A 16,631-nucleotide genomic window follows, 5' to 3' on the forward strand; every position below is an offset into this window, starting at 1 on the left:
AAATATTTCTTCACTGGTCTGTTACATTTCTGGAAATCCAATATTTACACCACTTTAGAATACTTCATTTTAAATAACACATGTTCTATTGAGAGAGGAAAGCTCTTTATGAATGTCATAAAAAATATTAATCAGGATCCCCTAACAAATTACCAGGCCCATGGCCTAGGGCTAAGGAGGTCTAAGTTTGAATCGAAAGGTCTAGGTAATTATTTGGTCGTGGCCATTATCTGCACACAAAATGACTGGTGGCAGAGAAGGAATATAACTTGAAATCAGACTGACCTATGCATACATTACTTTCCATTAACCTTAAATATAGCTTTGTAATAGATTGGATGATAAAGTTAAAAATTACACATTTTTTCTTTGGCCAGTAGGCAACACTTCATCTCCTGGGTTGAAAGTGTTACGGAGATTAATAAAGCTCACTCTGATTCGAATGATGAGTATAACGTGGAGCTCTCTTGGCTCTCACATAAAACCAATACAGTTTCTTTCTCATCTGCCTGTAGGTGAAACCATGAGCGCCATACTACATATCTGTATCACCTAAATATGGAAAATAAGATGGAACTGTGTGTGTTTTTATATCTGTTTTTTTTCCACCTTAACAAATAATCATACATACACACAGAGATGCACAATACACACATAGTGTATGTGTGTGTATACAAATTATATTGTGGCTTTTCTCTGACTCATTAATTTCTTGAGCAAATGTACCTCATTTCTCCTTTCTCTTCACAGATTCACTTTCATTTTTCCCTTTTTTGGTTTCCAAAACATATATATGAGTAATATTCTCCTATGATTAAGTGATATTTAAGAAATCTTGGTTGTAAGCTGGCTCTTAGGAATTTGAAGCACCTCTTCTCAAATAAATGCATGTTTGTGAGCTTATGTTCTCAGATCTGCCTGTATAAAGACACGTAACTCATCATGAAATGGAAATACTGGTACTCATTGAACATAAAGACAATATTCCGTAGTATTTTAAGAGGGCATTACCGTTAGTGCTTAAACTTAGGAAGCCCATAAGCATCTCTCTCTGTTTTTACAGTGAAACCAGGAGCTCCCTCTCACTTTCTCTTTCACTTGCCTGAGGCAGGCTAAGGGAAATACACATTTAATTTCAAAATACAGCTGGTTTGGTATTTTGTGGTTTTGGACAGGGCTCTAGTTTGGAAGGGATTAGATAAAGTGTGGGGAGAGGTTGGAAGCAAGAGACAAGGTGGGGTGGTCTCATCCCAGTTCCTGGTATGAGCTCCTGGTAAAGTTCAAAAGTTCTTGCTCTTGCTCCTTGATCTGGCATGTTTCACACTATAACAACCAATTCTTTATACAGGTAGTAAAGGGAAAAATAAAACCATGCATACCTAATAAAATGGTGGGTCTTTGGTGAACAAAGATAAAATTAACCTACATTTCGGGAAAAACAAATAGCCAGACCTTGGCTTTTCAAAGCAGCGTGACACTCAAAGGGCAAGGGTGTAAGAACAGAAATCGTGTGGAAAATGAGTGAGCACTGTAAGAGACAATGGAAATGGGACTTGTAGCTGCTACTGATAACATATGAGCCCTGTTTTTCTTTCTTTGACATGTTCTGTTAAACACAACTACCCAAAGGCAAGAGACAGAGAAAGAAGTGAAAAATGATTCAAGGTAGCAGGAGGAAGGGAGGGAGGAAAAAGCTACAGGATATTTTCTGGATATTCTATAGACATCCCTTTGAAGCAGTAATTTTAGAAGGCGCTAAGAAAGTATGTTACTTTTGAGCTATGCTGGTTGGTTACTTTTAGCAACGTAGGCACCTGCAGCTTACTAGTATCCTATGAAGTGTTTTCCCTACAGAAAACAATCTATAAGAAACTGAAGAAGATAGACTGATAAATCGCTGATATTTGTGGTTATTGCATCACATTCATATGTATTAAGAGCAAAAAATTAATAGTGAGGATGCATTAAAGTTAGTTCACTGAGAAATGGCAAATCCCAGTGAGTTAGCACAATAAATACTTATTTTTCACTTACAGTCTGCTTCAGTATGGGTCAGGGGGTACTGCGCTCCACGCTGTCATTCAGGGACCCAGAATCCTTTCATGTGATGTCTTTGCATACCCTAGGGCCGTAGTTCTTCTGCTAAATATTCTGCATATTGACTGCAGTTGGAGAGGAGCAGAGAGACTGTGAAGAAGGCACACCAGTTCTTTACCTTGGCTCAAAGTAAAATGTTTTAACCACTCACGCTGTATCATTATGAAACAGTGCCATAAATACGTCAAGGTGGAAAGGGTATAGAAAATATAGTCTCTGCAATGAATAAAAAACTATTAATATGTAACAGGAATAATAATTATTTATGTAAGTTATTAAATATTATTGTATCCCCATTTCCTTATCTTTTAAATGGAAACTATATAAATATCAACCTTCTAATGCAGTTCTGGGAAATGTATGAGTTAATACCTGTAAAATGTTCTAAATATTCCCTATTACATGATAAGCATTCTTACTCTTATGCATTTATAATCACTGCTCTTATTATTAATATTATCAACATAATTCAGATTTTAAATATTTTATTCAAATGACAATAAGCACTATATTACTTCTTGTGACCAAACATCCAGATACAAAGTAAAAAATGTGTTTGCTCCTTCAGAAGCCTGGAGCTTTCTATGATGCTGAACATATGGATATATACAAAATGTGTTGAACAAAAAATATGGAAGTCCAATCAACTTACCAATTTTATTCTAATTAGTTTGGTAGTTTAGATAAACTTAGCAATTTGAGTTTTGATATTAAGTGAGCAAGGACAGATTAGAAGAATTACAAGAGAAATGTCAGTTTCTACTGACATACTGAATGAATTACCAATGCCATTTATTTTATTATCACCAACTTTATTTGCTGCCATAGGAAGTGAATGAAGTTATGATGATAAAATTGATGACATTTCTCGTTCATTTAGTGAATAGAGAATAGTGAAATAAATGAGTGCATATTTATTATTATTCATGGGCAATTATATTTTCCAGTTAGACTTTAGTTTGGTAGATTGAGTCTATTACTGATTTTATTTCATTTACTTAGCTCAACTTATTTGTTATATTTATTTATCAACTATGCTTTGCTATTGAGAAGAGACAAAACAAACTTTTAAAGGATTCATTTATATGGACATCTCCAAGTTCAAAAGGACGATTGTTTTCAATCTGAACTTAAAAACTCAATATTTAGACTTAGATTTCTTGTTAAAGACAGTTGCTACAATTCAAGAAATGTAGCATTCTCATTCAATAGTGTATGTTGAGCTCTTTGATGCCTCTTATTTATTGGAAATTACCAAAAATGTGCCATGATGTTTCCAAGGAATACTCAGACCCAGTTACCTCTATTTCTGAAGGATAATAAAAATCCGAAACAGGAGAGACTGAATCCAATAAGTCACTGTTGAGAAAGAAAAATGGATAAAGTGTTATCTTTCTTTAATAAAACTTCTTTTTTTCCGACCTCCTTTTCAATTTTATTTTCATTATTTATAAAATTAAAAGTTTGGATTACATAATTTCTAGACTCATGCAGCTCGCTATTACATGACTATCTGTTGAGTACAGAATTCATGTTTTAGAAACTTAATCACAAATGCAACAGTGTTAAAAGGTGGGGCCTAATGGGAGGGGTTTAGGTCGTGAAAGCTCCACCCTCAAGAATGGACTAGTGCCCCTATAAGAAGGGTGTTTGAGTGTGGCTTCATTCTCTTCTGCTCTTCTGCCTTGTGAAAATACAGCCTTCATCTACTTAGATGGAATCAGCATTCATGATGCCACCTTCGAAGCACAGAAACTGAACTCTAACCTACCAGTGCCTTGATCTTGGACTTCCTAGCCTCCAGAACTGTGAAAAATAAATTCCTGTTTATTATAAATTATCCAGCCTCAGGTCTACTGTTATTGCAGAACAAAATGGACTAAGGCATCGCTCTTCAGTTCTATAGTCATTGTACAATATGTTAAATGTTGCATAAAGTGCTAGCAATATGCTTTTAGTGGTATCAAGCATCACTAACATTTTGCAAATAGGCCTGTAACATTTCCTCCTTTATAACTTGGTAGTTTTCCAGATTATGAGTGAAACCAACATCATCATTCCAAGGTTTCCCCAAGACTTCTTGGCCTGCCCACTATTGGGAGTTAAATGGCTATCTTATATATCTGTGTTCTTGTAGACTTCTCTTTATGTCTTGAATTAATATAGATAACAAGATATGAGAGAAGAGATGTTTTAAGGTTTATTTTAGATATTTAATATTTGTAGGAAGATTAGATTCTGTATACTTAGATATTTCTTATTTTTCTGATAAATTTCTCCAGAATTACCTTTGTTTTTGTTATATACACCAGAAAGCTTAATAAAACTGTCGAGTATATGAATTGGATTTTTAATTGGAAAATTAAAATTTTTGTTTTTTATTTGATACTATTTTAAAAAAAGGCTACAGCCTGGAAGAAAATAAATACAAAACAGATATTTAATAAAGGACTTGTATGCAGAAGATACAAGGATTTCTCAAAACTTAAGAAAACAACTCATTGAAAATATGGGCACAAATTTTGAATAGACACTTCCAAAAAAAGATACACAGATGGCAATTAGGTACATAGAGCCGTTGTCATTAGTCATTACAGCAATGGAAATTAAAATTTCAATGTGACAGCACTGCGTACCTAGCATAATGGCTGTCAAACAAATAAGAATAAAATTAATGATGTCAAGTGCTTCCAGAGATGTGGAGCAGCTTGAACTCTCACACACTGCTGGTGCCAATAGAAAAAGGCACAGCCCCTTTGGAAAGCAATTTGATAGTTTCTTAACAAGCTAAATGTAGGCATATCATACAGCTCGGTAATCCCACTCCCAAGTATTTACCTATGTGAAATAAAAACTTGTGTCCACAGAAAACATCTATGATAACTTCTTGATATAAATTTTAACTGTCAAAAACTGGAAACATCTGAAATGCTCTTCAACTTGTGAATAGATAAAAACAAAATAAAACTGTGATATTGTCTTTCAAGTGGAATACTAATGATAAAAAGGAAAAAACTACTGATAAAAATAGCAAAATGGAGGGATCTTTAATGCATTATGCTAAATGAAAAAAGACAAACTCAAAAGGCTACATACTGTATGATTTTATTGATAGCATACATTTAAAAAGGCAAAACTAAAAGAAAAAAAACAAATCATTGGATGCTAGGGACTGAAAATGGGGTAGGGGTGGGAGGGAGAAGTTTTAACCACTGCATTAATTATCTACTGCTTGTAACAAGTGAGGAGCTTAAAACAAGAAACATTTATTATCTCATAGTTTCTGTGGGTTAGAAATCGGGGCATAAGATGAATGTCTCTGGCTCAAGTTCTTTCACGAGGTTGCAGCTAATCGGTTCAGCTCTTTGCAGACTACAGTTTCATTGGAAGGCTCAAATGAAGGAGGATCCGCATCCAAGCTCTCCTATGTGGTTGTTGGCAAAATTCAGTTCTTCATGGGGCTTGGACTGATCTTAGTTCCTTGTTGGCTGGTTAGCCCAGTTCCCTGACGTATGTACTTCTTCAAAGGAAGCTCATTACAAGGTAGCCAGCTTTTCTTAAGAGTGTTTGGGTATAAGAGAGAACACCCAAGACACAAGCTACTGTCTTATTAAAACCCAGTATCAGAAGTGATATCCTGTTATCCTTGTTAAATTTCTATTTACTAGAAGAAAGTCACTAAATCTAGCTCACATTCAAAGGCAGGAGATTATAAAAGGCATGAATACTATTAGATGGGAATCACTGGGGCAATTCTAGAGGCTGCCTCACCTAGATAGCCCTCTGGACCTCAGTGATTCATATTTCTCCCACATTTAAAGGACACTCACTTCTTTTCTGTTCCCAAAAGTTTCATTCCATTGCATTATTAGTTCAAAGTCCAGAACTTGACTTATCTGAAGCAGGGAGCCATCTTGAAGTCTGACTACCACAACCACAAAACAGGGTGGGGGAACTCTTTGGGGTAATAAAATTGTTCTTCACCTAGATTGTAATAATCATTAAAAGCTGTATTTGTTAAAAACTCATAGAAATGAACATTAAAAGAAGATGGACTTTGTTGTATATAAATTACATCTTCATAAAAAAGTTGAAAAAGAAACAAGTATACAACACACACACACACACACACACACACACACACACACACACACACATTACAGTAAATATTGGCCAAATGAATGGAGGAAGTGTTGACCAATATATTAATAAAATGTACAGAATTACATTTTGCACTAGAAAGCAGCATAATCACTTCCAGTTACATCATTGAAAAGTTATAATTACATCATATACATGTATTAATATAATAATTTGCTTATGGAAAAAGAAAGATTGAACAGAATGTATAATTATATGACATATTTCACAGAGAGAAGCTTATTCTAAATATTATCTTTTTTTCCTCCTTAATATTTGTTTTCATTTCTTAGAACAGTCAATTCATCAATTCAAGTATTAGGGAAGATGATCATATAAATGCACCGTTTACTTTTTCTCATTTTGTCATAAAAGAACTACTGGAATGATTTTCTGTAAAATGCATTTTTATAACCACTTTTGGAGATAATTTACCTCCAATAAGCTGAATATTGACTGTGAAACAAACTCAGTATTCCTTCTTGTTTTTACCAATTCTGAAAAGTGACAGAGGTGAGGCAGTAGAATCCTGTTACGGTGCCCTGTTTGTACAGCTGTACCTCATTGAATGAGGCTTGTGTTACACACAGTTTGTGATAGGAAGTAAATGCTTTTGAAACAACTAAAGAGACAGATCTTTAACCTCCACCTTTGTGGATCCTTTGTTTCACCATTTAGCTTCTGTAAGGTTACAAGGAAGTGGCTCCCAATATATATTACGACTCTCTAATGGAGTCTCATCTGATTAGCTCATTCCCTTGTTAACTCATTTTGTGGATGCATTAGAATGAATTTTTAAAAAACAAATCCTGACAGGTCAAAAAAATAGACAATGTATTGATTTTTAATGAAAGTTTATAAGTCATAAGTTGTAAAATATTCAGCAATGGGTATGTTCTAATGAGAAAATGGTGCTTAGATTACTCAAGACCTCTATGTGTTAGCGGTTTTTAAACTTCAGGGGATTCATCAAATTTATTACCTCTTAATCAATGTCCACTTAACATCTGAAGATATAAAGTGTCACAAGGGTCTTTGTATATTGCTTCTGTATAGCCATTAGGCTTATCAATAAACCAGATTAGGCTCTATGTTATTTCAAAGATTATGACTGGATATTTTTAAAGGTTATTACAGTAAAGTAGTTCTCTTTTGTGTTAGAACAGTTTCCTTAATTGCTAGTGTAGAAATACAGTGTCATTCCTAGAAATGATTAAAATAATTAAAACACCGACCAATTGGGATCAAAGTTACATATCTGCTGATGACTTATGACAATACTTGTTCAACTGGAAAATATATGACTTTTAATAGAAATGACATTTGAGATCTGTTCATAATAAGACTAACCATAATCCTGTTCGTAATATTCCTTATTATACAGAATTAAGTCCTTCTTATATATATGAGCTATCATTTGTTTACCAAGACCTTTTTCCTTTTGCAATTTTGTTTGGTAACTCTCTACAAACATTGTTCAGAGAACTTTCATTTTTGAAAGCAATGTTCAAATATTTTCCCAGGTTGAATAGAATATATATGAACATGATTTTCATAAAAACTTCTAAAATTATTCTGCTATGTACCATACATTTTAACTATCAGTATATGGCAACTGCAAAGACAATTAACCTGATATTTGCAGTTCTAGGTTCACTGTTCAGTTCCTATAAATCCAAGCCTGAAAGATTTAATTTCTAATCTACACAGGCAAGGATATGATGATCATGTCACATAGCTAATTCCGTCTCCTGGATTTGTAGCAAAAGACTAAACATAAGTTAGTTTAGCCAAGAACATTATATATATATATTTAAACTGAAGAGAGTATAATGTGACATTGTGATCTATAATTTTGTTAGGAAATGAAACATGTCAATAAAATTTTTAAAATATGGGCAGAATAAAAAACCACTTGTACTTGTCTGTTTCAATGACATAGGGGATCAACGCAGTGTCATAATTGTTGTAAAAATCAAAAAAGAAACAAGCCACTCTTTGGAGTCTGCATGAATTGCAAGATAGTATGGAGCAATCTGTACACTGCTTAATAAAAATAAACAACAATCATTTCCTTATTGTGAACACAAAAACTACACGGGAAAATTTAGAAATGGTATAGTATTTTGGTAAGGTATAGGAAAACCATAGGTAACTGTTAGCTAATATAATTTTATAAATAAAAGAATACCTGAGATCTTAGCACAAAATATTCCTATGCTATGCTTTGCTTCTTATTCCAACAGACAGATGTTGAGACTTCTCAGAAAGCCAGGAGGAAATAATTTCATTAATATTTTATTCCAAAATTTACATACCAATTTCTCCCTTCAGACAATTTTTCTTTAGTTAGAAATATGTTATCACATACTGAAAAAATCATCACTATCCATTAAGTGGATTGTCACAACATTACCAGCTAGCTTTTATAATCTGTCATATTATGTTAGCAAAGTGTAAATTTTGGAATTAATGTCAGTTTGCTGAAGGCATTTAATTATAACCTATAAACTATACATATTTATTGGCCTATGCTTCCATTTTTTATTTATTTATAATTTATACAGTCTCTGGTTCCAAGAATTATTTCAGGCGGCATATTTTAATTATAATTATATTGGCCAGCTTTTACAGAGATGTTCCAGATTTTTCTTCCTCACTCAACAGAGCAGCATGCATAACTGAAAATGGAAGTTGCTTTATTCTTATTCTAAGGGCTCATTGCAAATTATGTGTTTTGCAGAAGTTAATATTATGTGGGCCGGACACCAAGCACATCATAGTTCTGAAGACTATAACTTATCCACAGCACTGAGACAGTCTGTCCTCCAGATTTATACTTCCTGGGTAAGTTGTATGAAATGGAATAAACATGGTAGTCTTACTTTTTTTTTAAGTCTCAGCTAATTCTATTTCCTCAAAAAACAAAAACAAAAACAAACAAACAAACAAAAAAAAAACAAAAACCTCATAGGAGGTGTTTTACTAAAATGCTTCTTTCTTCTAAGGCCAGATGCTAAAATCTTTCTTTTCCTTCTGTAAGGCCAGACACACATGAAGCAAATGCTGTTTTCCAACAGAAGTATTTTGTTTGACCTAGAAATTCAACTTAATGCATACAGCAATGTGTGGCTGTTTTTTAATTTACTATGACCCAGGAGGGGGATGGATAGATAAGGTATCTCCATTCAAATATATGTAAACAAGGATTTCACCCAAAAAAATTTTTTAAATGTAATTCTCTAAAATCTACTTGAATACTTCGCTTTTTGTTATCATATTAGATAAATATCATGCTCAAAAAATGTTTGGCTCTGAAATATTCTCACCCAAGGAAATGACAAGATTAATGAATACCAGAAATATGTTCTACTTGTAAAGTTCTTTTGTCTCTCGGGGCAACCGTGATCTACTTGATAACATCTCTTTTTTTTGGCATCATCCTTGCTTAGCTCTTTTTGGCTATGAAAATACATGATACCGAAATGTATGTTGAACAGTGAGCTAGAAAGTCAGAGTAACTGATGTATAAAATCAGTAATCATGTATACTTAATATTGGCATGTAAAGTCAGTAAGTTATTTCTTAACTATAAATTATAATAATGAAACATTTGCAAAATGTTCAAAATACTTTGCAAAGTACTTTTGTTAGATACCATTTGATGAGTCCATTCTATGTGCCAGTCTTCTAAGCTCTCTCTATATATTGACTTACTTCATTTTCACAACAGCCTTCATACACAAGAAGTATTATAGCTCTTATTTTAAAATAGTAGAGTTGAGTCTATAGTTCAGTCACACAACTAATAAAGGAAAAAGTAGAACTTGAACTCCTGCAGCCTGACTCCCGGACCCCTGATCTTAATCTCTGTACTCCATATGCTCTTCTACATGCCTCCATATTGTTTTTCTCTTATGTTATCTCTCCTGATCCTCATAAATCAGCCCTTGGTTCTCTAGATCAAGTATTATCATTCTCAGGGAACTGAAGATCAGTGAGGTTAATTACATAGCTAGTAAATGATAAAGTCAAGTACTTGAAACCAGATGTGTTATAAGCCATAGAAAAATACACTGGCATGTGTGCTAACCCAAACAGCAGCATAGGCAAAACAAATCTATAAACCAGGGATGGTACTAATATATTTCCTGGAATGGATCTTAACAGAAATTCACCCTCAAACTCCCACACTGTATACCTGTGTTGATGCTTATAGTTCTTTCTCTAGAGCTGCCATGAAAATACACTACTAATTGTGTAGCTTAGAAAAACAGAAATTTTTTGTCTCAGAGTTCTGGATGGCACAAGTCAAATCAAAATCAAGGTATTGCCAGGGCAATGCTTCTCTAAAGGCACTAGGAAAGGATCTTCTCTGGTTCTCTCTCTTAGGTTCTGTTCTTCCTGGGCTAATGATGATGTAATTCATATTTTCACATGGCGTTCTTCCTGTTCCTTTGTCTACATTTCCTTTTTAGGAGGATACCAGGCATATTGGTCTAGAGACTTACCATACTCCAGCATGACCACATCTTAACTAATTACTTTTACAACACTGTTTCCAAATTAAGGTCACATTTAGTGGGCATTAGGGCTCAGATTTCATCATGTGAATTTGGGTAGGGAAGGGATTATTCAATTAAAGAAACACTTCTAAGCAATATACATGAAAAGGAAATAAGTATATATTCATAACCTATAGCTTATGCTGGAACTCTGGATGGTTAAATACAAACAAAATCACTGCCTGTTTTACAGCTGCATAGTTTAAGACTGGACTAGGGCTTCAGAACATTTAATGGAGGGAAAACCAGGGCCTGTGATGGAGGAAAGGGGTACTGTCCATCCTCCCTTCTTAAAAAATGGCTGCATGAATACAGCCCGTTTATTATCCTGTACAAATGGCTGACTATATAGGCTAAATATATGGCTGATTAAAATTACAATCTCCAAAATCTTTACTCTCTTCTGACTTACACATTTCTCTTTTATGAAAGATAACTGAAATCTCCAGTATTTGCAGTTTGAGAGACAAAGATTCCAAGAAAGGAAGTAGCTGCATTTGAAGGGAAATCAGGGAAAACTGCTCTGGGGAAATCAAGCAGTTAGTTAATTAATTACTTGAGGAATTATCAAAGGGAAAAATTATCAGAGCATCACTGACTTCAGCACTAGAAGAAATCTTGGAGATGATATATTTAAGTCATCTATTTTCAAAGCTTTAAATACGAATCTTAAAGGAGCCCACCACATCAGCACTGGACAAGGCCAGCTTGGAGCTTAAGTCCAGTTTATTGTAATCTCTATCTTGGGTTTCTCTTGTGGTCCTTTTTACTATTAAGTCAATGTACCCAAGGTAACAAAGCAGCAAAAATCTATGTGAAATGAGGCTCACACTTGTTTTATTGCCATAATAATTTTTCTTTACAAACTGATGCCACATTGTTAGGGGCAAAAAAATGTGCTGAATAAGGAAATGAACCTTGAGAATTCATGACAAGCTGCTAAATATTTTTCGAGGGAGAATGACGGGACGTGCATGGTGGGACATTAGATATAGGGATTGTAAGTCAGCCTGGCTTCTTGACTAGCATTTCTAGGTCCCTTGGAAGACAGGAGAGATATTTTAAGAGTCTGTGATGGTTAAAGGTTTGTAAGAGGACTTTCTAGACGTCAAAATTATTAAGCAAACTTCAGGTCTCTTCATTTTTCTTGAACCATTTGTTAAGATTCTCCTCACCAACATTGTTACATAAGGTCTATAATTTGGCAGTTACCAAGGTAACAATATGTTTTAGAACAAATAATAAATGGGCCACATCTTTGAAAAGAAAATTGATTTGTGAAATGAAATGTGAAATTAAGCTCAAAGTATATTTCTTCTGTATTACTAAGAAGATTAGAGCAGCAGAACTTTTAAAGAAGTTACCGATAAAAACTCAACTTTCTAGAATTTCTAACGATATTATTTGCATTTTAAGCCAATTTTAAACTTAATATTACCCACCAAAAAAGAGGGCTATTGATAGAGTGCCATTTTAAGTGAGACTTCTTTACTATAAACTGCAATATATGGTTTTGCATGCCACTTAATCTTTGATTACATATGTTGCTATAATGTTTTAAGGATGATACTCTATCCAATTTGCTAATAATAAAATGTGTTTAAACTCATGGATGTTATATAAAACATAACAGTGTCAGTATTACAACTTCATCTTTTCTGACATTATAGAGTACCTGAATGCTGCAATTTAATATTTAAGGCAGAGCCACTATAGTGCTTGAAAAAGAAAATACTGCATCTGGATGGAACTCTAAAACAGAAAAAGAACATTAGGCATTAAACATACAAAATCCCAACTAGTGAAATCTAAATAAAGTGTGGAATTCAGTTAATGCTAATTTATCTGTGGGTTTCTTAGTTGTGGCAAATGCAGAATAACCATGTGTTAGCAATAGGGGAAACCAAGTGAAGGATATGTGACGACACTTTCAGTAGAGTTATCCTTGCAGTATTTCTGAAAACACTAAACTATTATAAAATAAATAGTTTCCTAAAAAACACAATTACATGTACATGTGTACATGTTTATACTCAGAGCCACTATACATTATATATGTACCACAGAAAAAATGTTAGAGTGAGCCATCAACAACAGGCATTGCTTCCTGGGAATCCTAGAGTATTATAAAGAACAATAAATGTATCAGCCAATATTACTATTAATTGGATATTATCCTAAAGAAACTCTTCATTTTATCCCAGCACTTTGGGAGTCTGAGGCAGGCGGATCACGAGGTCAAGACATTGAGACCATCCTGGCCAACACGGTGAAACCCCATCTCTACTAAAAAAAAAATATATATATGAAAATTAGCCAGGTGTGGTGGTACGTGCCTGTAGCTGTAGCTACTTGGGAGGCTGAGGCAGGAGAATCACTTGAACTCAGGAGGTGGAGGTTTCAGTGAGCTGAGGTCACGTCACTGCACTCCAGCCTGGCAACAGAGCGAGATTCCATCTCAAAAAAAAAAAAATAAGAAAAGAAAAACTCTTTATTTTTTCATTTTTTATCCCTCAACCTATCACCTACTGTTCCTTTTTTAAACCACCACTGTAATAAAGCTAAATCTGCCTATAGTTTAGAGAAAGAAATATAATAGACTCATTATTACATGCAGAGTTAGTCAAAACTTGGTTCCCTCTCTCCAATTTCATCTTCCACACACCCCATTGTCATCCCATCTCCAATCTAATGATTTTCACTTCTCTCAATCTGCCATGCCATAATGCATTGCTATTTCTTTGCATATGCCATTACCCCTGCCTGGAAAATTATTTTCCATTTACCTCTGATTGTTCTATCCTTCAATTTCTTTTTCTTTGTTGTTGTTTTTAAAGAATCTCACTCTCTTGCCCAGGATGGAGGGCAGTGGTGTGATCTTGGCTCACTGCAACCACTGCCTCCCAGGTTCAAGCAATTCTTTTCTCTGCTTCTCGAGTAGCTTGGATTACAGGAGAGCACCACCATATGCAATTAATTTTTTGTGTATTTTGGAGAGATGGGGTTTCGCCATGTTGCCCAGGCGTGTCTCCAACTCCTGGCCTCAAGTGATTCACTTGCCTTGGCCTCCCAAAGTCCTGGGATTACAAGCATAAGCCACTATGCCCTGGGAAGAATTTTTTCTTTTTCTTGGTTCCATAAAACCCTTGCATTTATTTATCTATTGTAGTACTTAACACTTTTCATTATTGCTATTTATGTTGCCTTATAAACTTTCAGAGAAATCAGTCTATTTATTTTTCACTGCTGTATACCTAGTATATGGACGTGTCTACTACAGAATTAGTGATTAATAAATGTATGTTTCATGAATGAAATAAAAAGTATCATAGTTGAAATAAATTTGGCAGTGGTAATATTTTTGCTAAATTAACTAGGGTCAGGCTAATGTGAAACTAATAAAGGGTATAATGTATGAAATAATTTAAATTTGCCATTTATTTAAATATTTTTATTTAATAGACCCTCCAAAAATTAGAGCATAGGATATATTATTTACCTTTTACAATAAAATATGTTTGAACATATTTGTTTCATTTATAAAGCTAGTATTGAACAGAAAATAGTGAGCTACCAGCCTTCAAAGAATTTAGTATTTCTCTCAAAAGCATAATAAATTAATAACAAATACACTTAATTTAAATTACTAGAGTTAGTGACTGTTTTAGCTCTGTCATATCTCTCCATCTTTAAAATTGCTTTGTTCTCTAGGTTGATATTGAAATTAATTTTATAACATTTAGCACAATGTTTATAACATATTAGCAACCCTAAAAAAGGTAAATTTTACCCACCATCAGAGAAAAGAAATACAAGTATGCTGGATGTGATGGCTCATGCTTCTAATCCTAGTACTTTGGGAGGCTGAGGCAGGTAGGTCACTTGAGCCCAGGAGTTCAAGACCAGCCTGGGCAATATCGCAAGATGCTATTTCCACGCAAAAATAAAATAAATCAGTCAGGTGTGGTGGTGCATGCCTGTAGTCCCAGCTACTCAGGAGGCTGAGTGAGATGTTAGGGTCACTTGAGAGGTCAAGACTACATTTATTCATGGTGGCTCCACTGCATTCTAGCCTGGGTGACAGAGCAAGACCCTCTTTCAAAAAGAAAAGAAAGAGAAAAGAAATACAATTATAACATCAAATTATGAAAATCTCATTAAAACAATTATTATATTATCATATATAGGGAATATATAAATCATTGATGATCTTATTATTTTTGAGCATAATAATTTAAAAATATATTCATTATATTTAGAAGACAGTAAAGAGCAGTTGACTGGAAATAAAGAAAACTCCCATGCTAGCTTAGTTATTTACTCACTGCTAATTTGAACCAATCAATTAATGTTTGAGTCTCAGTGATTTTGCATATAAAGTAGACCTCTTAATATTTACTCTGCCTTCTCATGCAGTTATTTTGAAGATAACCTTAAATTATGACTGTGGAAATTCTCTGCTATATAACAAGTATGATTCTTATGTATGATATTATTTTTATATTACATGTAAGACTGCAGAGAAACCTTAGTGAAATCTCAGATCTTTTTATTACATTGTACTCCCTGCCAAACTACATGAGCAAAGACTGTTTTTCAATAGGTAGGAGTTGGAGTTATATAAAGACAAATGTGAACAAATAAAGATATAAGAAACTAACAACTTTGATGTAATGCATTTGAATGCACTGGGGATAAAATTCTCATAACTCTTTGTCACAGAAGGAAAGCATGCATAAAGCCCCCACGAAGTAAAGAAACAAAACTTCTCTCAGAACTTTGCCTCAGAACTCTAAGGCATTCCTTCTTCACCCTCAACCACCATTTAAAGATGACTAATAAGACAAAGTTTATGTCCATTAAAGAAACGAGGCTCTTGGATAGTTTGAATCATTGCTAGTATCACAGACTAAAGCAAGCATGTGTCAGGAAAATGGAATTAATTATTCTGTAGCTAACAGAAACATTCAAAGTCATTTTGGAATTTGGTGAAAAATAAAATTATTCTCTGATTCTCAGTGTTTTTCTTTACAGAGATTTAATAGTCATTTGCAGTCCTTGTAATGAAGCATAAACAATGGGAAACAAATTGAGTTCTATCTAAAGCTGTATTGTCTTATTGCACATATTTAAAATATTTAAGTGGTGAAAAATTTAACCTCCTTTATGTATCATTGTTCTATTTGGATAGTGCATCACTCATTTTTTTCCATACGTACTTTTGACTAGCAGGGCCAGTCATGGTGGCAGAGGTTGGGGATATAAAGATAAGTAAGAAATGAGCCTGTGTTCTCAAGGTGATTGTTTTCCTTGGAGTGAATCATGTAAGTGAACAGCCATTGTCACAAATTTTGAAGGTTTTAGAGAGACGTGTTTGCACTGAGAACTGCTATGGGTCAAGATAAGCTTCATAGAAGAAATAAAGCTTGAACCAAATCTGTAATGAATAAAATTCTGCAGTGGAGAAGGTTGTAGATAGAAATTATGTAGAAGGACAACATCTGTAAAAACACAAAATTATAGAAAAATTTAATAAATTTAAGGAATAGCAGGAAAAATGTATGGCATGGGTATTAACTTCCTGGGGCTACTGTAACAGAGTAACCATAGCTAGGTGGCTTAGAACAACAGGAATTTATTATCTTACAATCCTGAAAGCTAGAAGTCTGACATCAAGATGGCAGCAGGGTTAGTTCCTTCTCAGGGCTGTGAGGGAGAATCCGTTCCATGGCTCCCACCATGATTCTGGTGGTTTGCAGCTTTGGCATTCCTTTGCTTGAAGATGCATCACTGAAATCTCTGCCTTCACCTTCATGTGGCATTCTCCCT

General features: G+C 34.2%; 1 protein-coding gene across 5 annotated transcripts in view; it reads left to right on the forward strand.

Annotated features, from left to right (window-relative positions):
• Positions 1-16,631, forward strand: part of AGMO (alkylglycerol monooxygenase) — a 441,694-nt gene that overhangs the window by 159,028 nt on the left and 266,035 nt on the right. For all 5 annotated transcript variants that reach the window (XM_064380350.1, XM_021674184.2, XM_064380352.1 and 2 more), the window contains exon 5: positions 8,981-9,084. In XM_064380350.1, the coding sequence (XP_064236420.1) occupies positions 8,981-9,084 (104 nt within the window). The remainder of the gene's footprint in view (positions 1-8,980; positions 9,085-16,631) is intronic.

The sequence above is a fragment of the Aotus nancymaae genome, unplaced genomic scaffold, assembly GCF_030222135.1.
Source record: "Aotus nancymaae isolate 86718 unplaced genomic scaffold, 86718_ANA_hifiasm-v0.15.2.pri h1tg000025l, whole genome shotgun sequence".
NCBI classification, from domain to species: Eukaryota; Metazoa; Chordata; class Mammalia; order Primates; family Aotidae; genus Aotus; species Aotus nancymaae.